Source organism: Chinchilla lanigera, unplaced genomic scaffold, assembly GCF_000276665.1.
Source record: "Chinchilla lanigera isolate Chin_1 unplaced genomic scaffold, ChiLan1.0 scaffold00028, whole genome shotgun sequence".
In the NCBI taxonomy this organism is placed as follows: Eukaryota; Metazoa; Chordata; class Mammalia; order Rodentia; family Chinchillidae; genus Chinchilla; species Chinchilla lanigera.
In genome coordinates this window covers 13423932-13433868 of record NW_004955429.1, presented here as the reverse complement: position 1 = coordinate 13433868, position 9937 = coordinate 13423932, and the positions used below count along the sequence as shown (strand labels likewise).

The following is a 9937-nucleotide window of genomic DNA, read 5'->3' as shown; positions in this document are numbered from 1 at the left end:
TTTGTTTTTCTCCGGTACCGGGAACCGAACTCACGACCTTGCGCTTGCCAGGCAGGCGCTTTTGCCGCTGAGCTAAATCCCCAGCCCCCATTTTCAATGTTTTTTTAAAAATTATTTTTATTATTATTATTTTACTTGTTACTGCCTTTGATCAGTCTTACGTTCTTATGTCTAATGGACCAAACAACTCCAGTGAAGATAACAGTATGTAATTTAGCAACCACTGTAAATTTCTATCATTTTGTCTTGAGGACATGTATCATTTTTGTTGTTTTTGGGGTTGTTTTGATTTTGTCTTCATTGTTGTTTTGTCAGTTTTTAAATTTTTTTAAATAAAAAAAGGTGAAAAAAAGAAATATAGTAATACTGGTTTGTTGTTCTTAGCATCTTTGAATAAATAACTACAGAAAATGAGCTCAAAGATTCACATTCTTGGGCAAATCACTTGGGACGCCTTTTGTCTGTCTTGGACAGAAGCTTTCTTTCCCCCAATAAATATATTCTGCTCTCAACCTCTGTTGTTCCTACAATTCATTCTTCTATTTTAGAGAACATGAACTCATACTGGACATCCAGCAGCTTGGGAGTTTCTTTTCCCTATTTCATTTGGAAGTCTTCTAGCAAGATCATTGGACAGAGGTTAAGGGTTTGCTTTTGTTTCATAGACTGGATTGGGACTCATTTAGGTAACAAATTTTTATCATTCAAATTTTGTTATGTCTTCGCCCATTGCTTATAATTGCTTATGCATGGTCTCTTATATAGTTTTGTTAAAACGATAATAAATCTAAGTTAAAACATGGGACAGTTATAAGGTTAAGTACTTCTTTAATGTGACTTTTTATTCCTGTTTTGTTCTTGTATATGTTGCATTTGAACTAGCAGTAAATTTACGGGTATTCTTTGCTTGACTTTATTTAGACAAAAGCGCTAGAGAGAGTAACATTAGAATGCCCCTTAGTAGACTTTAATATAAACTTCTGTAAAATGGGCCTTTCTAAATAAAAATCTATCTCAGACTTAGAAAAATACACATGCCAAAAAAAAAAGAAAAAGAAAAATACACATGCCTATATAATAAAACATGGGACTCCTTCCACCAGTTAAAAGATGCTAGGTTAGTGGCTGTTCTTAAGACTTGGAGGGCAAGTTTCACTGAGACAGACTGCCTCTGACCTCCTCTACACTCTAGAGGAACTGTCAAGCCTGTTCTACTTCAGTTTCCTTTCTCTAGCCTTATTTCTAATCTTTTCCTGCCACTTTGTACTCTCCTTTTTAGAGGTATGTAAAATTAGAAAGGAAAGAACTCTAGACTGTTCCAAACTTTTTCTCCTATTGAACAACTAAGTTAAGCCCATAGAAAACAAGCATTGCTAACACCAAAGACAGGGATGTCATCTTAGAGCAGGGACACATACCTTATCTCTGGGTCAGATGAGACAATGGAATTTTGCCCATCCAGGAGAACACACATAAAAGCTATGTCCTGGCTTAGTGTCCTGGGCAGGTCCCCCTCGGAAGACTAAACCTAAGACACAGTGGAAAAGAATCAGCTTCTAGGTGAAACCAGAAGGAGCTATTTCCAAATCACTACATTTACGGGACCAAAACACATTTAGCCTAAGAGAAGATCTCCAATCTTTCCTGTTCTCCTCGTAGGTCTAGTTATCATGTACATGTATAGAAAAAAATACTTGGATAACAAGTTGTGGACTTTAAAACCTCACACCCCCCCATCCAAGAACATCTGACAGTGTTGAAACACAGCAAGCCCCAAACTGAAGCCATCATATGGACCTGCTCTCTAGCCGTTTTTCACTTCTCACCTGATGGCAGCAGCATCTTTCCTTGCATGCAGTCCAAAATCAAGAAGTGCGTCACAACATTTGTATTTGTATTGCTACTTATTAATTCATTTGTTTTTTGAGACAGGATCTTGTTACGTAGTTTAGGATGGCCCTGAGCTCACTATGTAGCCCAGACTGGCCTCATACTCATGGGGATCCTCCTGCCTCAGCCTCCTGAGTGCTGGGATTACAGATGCGCACTACCACACCACCTCTATTTGTTTTGGGCAGTTCTGGAAATTGACTCAGAAGGGATATTTTTGGTTTTAATCTAATTTTGGAGGCACGATCTTGGTAAATTGCCCAGAATGACCCTGAACTTGTGATCTTTCTGCCTTACCCTCCCAAGTAGCTAGAATAACCACCTGGGATGCCTAGCCTAGATGCTGCCTTTATTATTCCAGCTGCCACTCTGAAGTCATACTGAGATGCTGGTTATATTCTAACAGTTTGTGTATACACACAGAATTTGTGGAATTAGCTTCTGTATGTACACTTGGAAATAAAAATGTATTTATCACTTGGACAATTATCTTCATGTAGCCCTATAAGTCGCAGTACCTGGCTAAGGAATACTGCCTACTTGAGCAGGGCAATACTGCTTGGAACAGCATCTCCTGAAGGATGGATGCCAAGTATCACACATACTTCCACCTGCCTGGTACTTCTCCCACTGCAAGGTGCATTATTTGTGAACTACTTACACCTGAATCTAAAACTCTGAAGAAATCACAGATATTAAAGAGAAACAGACCTGGACAGTGTTAAAGGCAGCAAAGATTGATTTTACTAAGTAGTACTGCCAAAGGGAAAGAGACTTCAGTGTGGATTTGAGCCCAGTTATGCATACAGAAAAATAAACATGGACATTTATATCCAACGAACACAGTGAGGGGTCAGTGGCTGGGAAACTTCTAAGAGGAGATCTCAAGTTCAAGGCATCCTACACTTAATTAAGAGGATAGCGTCCAACAAAGGCTTTGCCATATTCTGTGCATTTGTAGGGTTTTTCACCAGTATGAAAACTGGTGTTGAAGCCTGGAGCTTTGATCAAAGGCTTTCCCACATTCTTCCCATTTGTAGAGTCTCTCCCCAGTATGAACTCTCTGGTGTTGAGTAAGGCTTGAGCTTTGATTAAAGGCTTTCCCACATTCTGCACATTTGTAGGGCTTCTCACCAGTGTGAACTCTCTGGTGTTGAATAAGCCTAGACCTTCGATCAAAGGCTTTGCCACATTCTGCACATTTGTAGGGTTTCTTGCTAGTGTGAACTCTCTGGTGCTGAATAAGGCTTGAGCTTTGGTCAAAGGTTTTGCCACATTCTGCACATTTGTAGGGCTTCTCACCAGTGTGAATTCTCTGGTGCTGAAGAAGTCTGGAACTTCGGTCAAAGGTTTTCCCACACTCTTCACATTTGTAGGGTTTCTCCCCAGTGTGACCTCTCTGGTGCTGAGTAAGGCTTGAGCTTGCAACAAAGGCTTTACCACATTCCTCACATTTATAGGGTCTCTCACCAGTATGAAGTCTCTGGTGTTGAGTAAGCCTAGACCTTCGATCAAAGGCTTTGCCGCATTCTGCACACTTGTAGGGCTTCTCACCAGTGTGAACTCTCTGGTGTTCAGTAAGGCTTGAGCTTCCAACAAAGGCTTTGCCACATTCTATACACTTGTAGGGTTTCTCACCTGTATGAACTCTCTGGTGCTGAGTAAGTCTGGATCTCTGATCAAAGGCCTTGCCACATTCTTCACATCTGTGGGGTTTCTCACCAGTATGAACTCTCTGGTGTTTAATAAATATGGATCTCCGACCAAAGGCTTTTCCACATTCTGCACATTTGTAGGGTTTCTCACCAGTATAAACTCTCTGATGTTGAATAAGGCTTGAGCTTTCAACAAAGGCTTTGCCACATTCTTTACACTTGTACGGTTTCTCTCCAGTGTGAATTCTCTGGTGTCGAGTCAGGTGTGAGGACACTCTAAAGGCTTTGCCACATTCTTCACACTTGTACGGTTTCTCTCCTGTGTGTACTCTCTGGTGTTCAATAAAGTTTGAGCATAGACGAAAGGCTCTGCCACATTCTTTACACCTGTAGGGTTTCTCTCCAGTGTGAACCCTCTGGTGTTCAGTAAGGCTGGAGCTTCCAACAAAGGCTTTGCCACACTCCTCACATTTGTAGGGTTTCTCACCAGTATGGAGTCTCTGGTGTTTAGTAAGTCTGCAGCCTCGATTAAAGGCTTTGCCACATTCCTCACACTTGTAGGGTTTCTCACTGGTGTGCACTATCATATGTTTTGTAAGGGATGAGCCTCTACTAAAGGCTTTGCCACATGCTTTACACTTGTGGGGTGTCTCGACTGTATCAATTTTCTGCTGTTCAGTGTATTTTGGATGAGACTTCACAACAGCTGAGGCTAAAGGAAAGTGATTATTACATCAGAAAGTGATGATCACAGTACCCCATACAGTTCACTGGAGTAAGGAGAGACTCTGAAGTCTAAGATGAAATACAGGTAAACCATTTTAATGGGAAAACTACAAACAAATATAGAGAAGACACACAACAAAATAGGTTTGAGAAGCTTCACAAATTTCTAATCCAACAAACTGTTGTTCAACCCATACAGATTGGGACAAATTACTGTTTTGTATTTTTTTTAACTTTTATTGTTATTTATTTAAATTGTTATATACCGACAATAAACATCGTGATGATTTGAAGTATATATATTACAAATACACATATATCTGATAGATGACTAAACCTAGCTAATTAGCCTAATTAATAAATACAAACATTATTTTAATAATTATCACCTTGTGCTTGCAACAGCACTTACATTTCACAGCATTTTTCAAGAACACAATATATTAACTATAATCACCATGCTACACAGTGTAACTCCTGGACTTCTTACGCCAAGTTAACTAGAATTCTGTTGCTTCCCATCAACACCATCCCAACCCATCACCTAGCCACCACTTTGTGTATTTGAGATCAATTCTTGTAGCTCATCATTTAATGAGATGCCCCACTAACTGACTATGTGTGTCTGGCTTGTTTCACTCATTAAAACCACTGCACTGCCCACTTTGGATGACATGGTGAGGTTTTCATAATATGTTTTCATACATTCTAGTATTGATGGGAATTACATTGAGTCCATATTGTGAATACTGACACAGCCACAAGTGGCAGTGGGAATACTGCTTCAACATACTCATTTAATTCTTTTTGGCTGCAGATTCTACCATGCAATTACTGGGTCATGTGGTTATTCTATTCTTCTTATTTTTTGTGGGGCTGGAGATCAACCCCAAAGCTTCATGTATGCTAGGTAAGGACTCTGAAGCTGAACTGCATCTAGAATAGTTAGTTCTTTTTTTTTTTTTTTTTTTTTGGTTTTTTTTCCGGTACCGGGAACCGAACTCACGACCTTGCGCTTGCCAGGCAGGCGCTTTTGCCGCTGAGCTAAATCCCCAGCCCCTAGAATAGTTAGTTCTATTTCTAACAGCTTTCATACTGTTTTCCATAATAACTGCACTAATCTACAACAAGAACAACTGATAACACACATGAACTAAGGACCACAGAAACACAACCTAATCAGGGTAACAAAACACGAGACGCTGACCAAGTGAAAGATCTGCATTATCTAAATAATTCAAAATAATCACATTGGAGGTGCTGAATTAGATCAACAAAACGTAGATAACTGAACCAGGAAAATGAGAATATTAGCAAAGAGATAGAAACTAGAAATGCTGTGGCTGAAGAATTCAATGAGAAATAATGCCTGAGAAATCCTCAGACGTGAGGCAGAAAAGAGACAAGTTCAAGAAGTTCAATTATCTCTCACTAGGATAAACAGAATGAGATTTAAACTAAAGTACATTAAAATCAAAGTGTCAAAAGTCACAGAAAACACGCCTGAGAGAGCACTGTAGAAAAAAGTAAGGTGTCATCTACAAAGATTCTCCAGTGTGATTCCCAGCTGATTTCTCTGCAGAAACCTTGAAACCCAGAAAAGATCAGGGAAGTGCTAAACGAACAAAAACTACCAATCCAGAATGCTGCACCCAGCAATTTTGAATTACTGAATGAGGCTGCCTGAGACACCTTTAAGTCCGCTATGCAATTTGAAAGATGAAAGCATAAAAAACCATCACAGACACCTGCTGGCGGATGGTGTACACTGTAAGGATGGCTGTGACACGAAGCACGTAAACTGAGATGCACAGAGAGCCGTGATATGGAACTGCATTTTACCAGTTCAAAATGCCCCTAAATTTTAAAGTACCTTCATACAATCCCCATGGTAATGACACAAGGGAGACCCCTGTAAGATAAAAGGAAATGAGGCAGGCGTCAAGGTGCATCTCTATAGAAATAAGTGACACAAAACTCAAGTAATAAGAAAAAAGAGGAAAAACAATTACAGGAAATATAGAAAACAATTAACAAAAGGGAAATATGAATTTCTTCCTTTTCAGTAATTTAAGTAAAGTAGATTCAACTCCTAATCAAAACAATAAGTTAGCTAATGAAAATGAAGCTAAAAGACTCCAAATATATGCTATCTATTGGAGATTCTTTTTACATCTAAAGACCCCAAAAAAGAACGAAGTGAAAGGATGGCATATTACATGGAAAAGTGACCAAAAGAGAGCAGAGTGCTGTCATAATTCTACAAAAAAAATTTTAAAACAAAACTATCATATGAGGTAAAATACAATCCAAGTCAAAAATTCTCACATCAGATACAGGATGTTACACAAAAATAAAATTGCTACTCAATCATAATATCTAGGATAAAAACTAAAAACATTACTAATCTATCTGAGGAAACATACTCTAAAGAGTGAAAAACAGGAAATAGGATTGAGAGAGAGAAAGACAGAAAGGGAGGGAGAGAAGGTAAAATCCTGAATAAACACTGAGGTACTACTTCTCAAAATCTTTCTTTTTGGCTCTAACTATACACACATGAAGAGCGGGCGCTGTGAATACTGACACTCAGTGCACGCCAATTTCACACATGTCCACTGTAATTCATAAAGCAACTCTATTAAATATGTAAAGGGCATTCGAGCAACTTCTTAATGAGGCCATTAGCACATCACAAGGGACTGACACTGAAGTCTGGAGAAACATGACAGGATGAGGATGAGGACACACAAGCAGGGGCAGAGCAATCAGATCGGGCAGGGCTCGCAGGGATAGAGGAGGACGTGTCACTCTCAGTGTCCTGGTGATCACTGCAGGGAGAAGCCGTGGCGGACGTCACAGGAGTTGGCCATCTGTGACAGGGAAAGAGATTCACCTTGGCTTCTGAAGATCATTTCCAGAGCTCCATTCGGAGAGGAAAGCCTGGCTTCAGGGCCACCACGGCCAACCAGGCAGTGGCAGCACAGGCGGGAGGCACCAATGTGCACTGGAGGAAAGCAGGGCACTGAGGCTTGAGGGCAGAGAAAGCCAGACACAGGGAACGTGCTGGGTCCAAGCCCAGGACTCGGGGCTTAGAAGGGAAGCCGGGCGCTTCTGGACAGGAAATCTCACCCAGGGGCCCTGAGGAAAGGAGCCAGCATCCCCGCCATGGCCAGGCTGCTGCAACAGGCTCCCAACCCTTCTACTCCCCCCAGGAGGAGGAACACAGCGGATGAGAAATTCACCAACCAGCACAACGGAGGGTCACAGTGGTGAGCACTGTACAGAGAAACCCCACAGGCCTCGGGAGGTTGCACACCAACACACTGTCCTGATGAGGGACCCGATCTGCGCTGACAGACCTGTGGCCCAAGGACCGTGCGAGCCAGCAGTATCTGTGAGGAGCAGGGGAGAGGAGACCAGACAGTCCCCCAAACAAACACTGCCCGTCCACCCCCCTCAGTAGGAGTGCTGTGACCACAGGACACGTGCACGCAGTCTACCACCCCTATGTGCACCACCACAGGAACCCCAAACACCTCCTGCTGGACGCCAAGGGGCCACCAAGTTTGTGGGGTGATGCTGTGGAGTGAATGAGGGAGGGCCATAGCAGAGAGACAGAATGGTGCTCAAGGCAGACAGAGGTGGAGGGAAAATTATACAGGCAACTGCAGGATCTGCCATGCAGGGAAAGGAGTGGGGACTAAGGAGGCCCAGGCGGAAGTCAGGGGATGAGTGGGCACTGGGTCAACTGGACCACACCCCCCCTTCCTGAGTGAACTGAGGCAGCAGGACCTGGGGCCAAAGGCAAAGGGTCACAGTAAGCTGTTCCTGGAGTGACAGACAAGCCTCCTGCTCAGATTGGAAACCGAACAGGCCACAGGGCAGGTAGGTGTGTGTGTGTGTGTGTGTGTGTGTGTGTGCGCGCGCGTGCGTGCACCAGAGACCTGTGAGTGAACTCAAGATTGCACTGCAAATGCAACTGTCAGGCTGCTTTGATTTTTGCAACCCCCAAGTTTCTTTTGTGTGTTTTCTTCTTTTTCCTCACTCTTATTTATCCACTTTCCTTGGGTTATTTTTTTGGTCTTTTTGACACAGTCTCACTATATATTGTTCAGACTGACCTTGCGCTCACTTTGTAGCCCAGGCTGGTCTCAAACTTGCAGTGTATCTCCTGAATCAGCCTCCCAAGTGCAGGGATTACAGGTGTAGCCACCACGCCCAGCTTCCTCCTCTTTTCATATCCCTTTAATTTCCCTCTCTCACTCCCTCAATTCACCTGACACATATATAGGAGATGCCTGAATATGTACAAAGGAGAGTAAGAATGAACCAGCACTCTCTGTCACTTAGGTAGTTCTCATAAAACTGCACCTAGAGGATCCAAACACAAGCTAACCTACCAGTCCAATATCCTCACAGCCCCCTCAATCTTCGAGCACACCTTCTTGTGTCCCTTCGTCTCCTCTCACAAATATTCTCTCAAACCTTAACACCAGCCCTTCACTCCCATAACAATAATTCCAATAGAGTCTGGCTATTTCTCTTTTACTTACTTACATATTTCCTTTTTCCTTCCTCTCCATCCACATCCCAGTCTACCTGTTAGCAGAGTACACTACAGCCTGGGGCACTGATAAATGGTTAAAGTGGTTAAAACACCTCCTAACACATGATTATGTATGTACGGATCCATTTTGATATTGATGTAACTGAAACACAATGATTGGTCTGACACTATGAAACTGAGTAGGCGTAGTGGTAAAGACTAAAATGTAACCAAAGCCAAGATTGCATCACTGGAGTTTAGATATCAAGTCAGATCAACAAAGCTGCCTCATTAATCCTGAATCCTCAGCACATAAAAATATGGGGCAACAAGGAATACAATGTACCCCAAACTCCCAATTCCCCCAAAGCTGCTCCAAAGGGCATCAATGGGAAAGAAATGAAAAACCAACTGGCTGGATTATGTGAAGCCATAGAATAAAAAAAAAAAAGGAGAAACACTAATAAGGTGCTGGCTGAGCTCAAAGACAGTATAACTAAGCAGATACACTCAATAAACAAGATGATCAGTAACCTTAAAGATCAGACAAAAAGCTAGCTGAGCTAACCAAAATGATTCAAAACATGAACAGTTTATTAAAGAATTATAGTTCAAAGTAAGGTACCAAACAGAAATCTAGAAGATTAAAAAGTCTACCAAAAGTATGGACAGCAGAAGTGACCAATGTGAGGACAGACCTAGAAAACAGGACTGACATCGGTAATCATATACTCAGAGATATCTTAAAAACAACAAGAAATCACAGGAAATGGACCTAACAGCTGCTAGACGATGTGGAAAAAAAAAAAGAAAAGCTAAGCTAAGATCAATTTGAATTAGAAAAAAATGAGAAGATGGCACAGATAGCATAAAAAACCTACTTATAGAAATCACAAAAAACTTTGCAAGTACGGGAAAGAATTCAACATACAGGGAAGTGAGACATACAGAACCCCAAATACCCATGACCAGAAAATAACTTCTCCATGACATGTGATAGTCAAAATCCCGAAAGCCCAACACAAGGAGAATCTTAAAAGCTCTTAGAGAAAAGCAACGAATCACTGAAAAAGGTAAACTTATTAGAATTACAGCACGAACACAAACCTTCAAGGCC

General features: G+C 41.6%; 1 protein-coding gene across 4 annotated transcripts in view; it reads right to left on the bottom strand.

Annotated features, from left to right (window-relative positions):
- Positions 1-9937, bottom strand: part of LOC102009861 (zinc finger protein 420-like) — a 29204-nt gene that overhangs the window by 10230 nt on the left and 9037 nt on the right. The window contains exon 4 of one of the 4 annotated variants that reach the window (XM_013515504.1): positions 1020-1528. The exons of 1 other annotated variant lie outside the window; for it this stretch is intronic. In XM_013515504.1, coding sequence (XP_013370958.1) covers positions 1431-1528 — 98 coding nt within the window. In that variant the 3' untranslated portion in view covers positions 1020-1430. Of the gene's footprint in view, positions 1-1019; positions 1529-2611; positions 4258-5335; positions 7145-9937 lie in introns of those variants that run through there. 2 more of the 4 variants (XM_013515503.1, XM_013515506.1) reach the window with 2 other exon arrangements.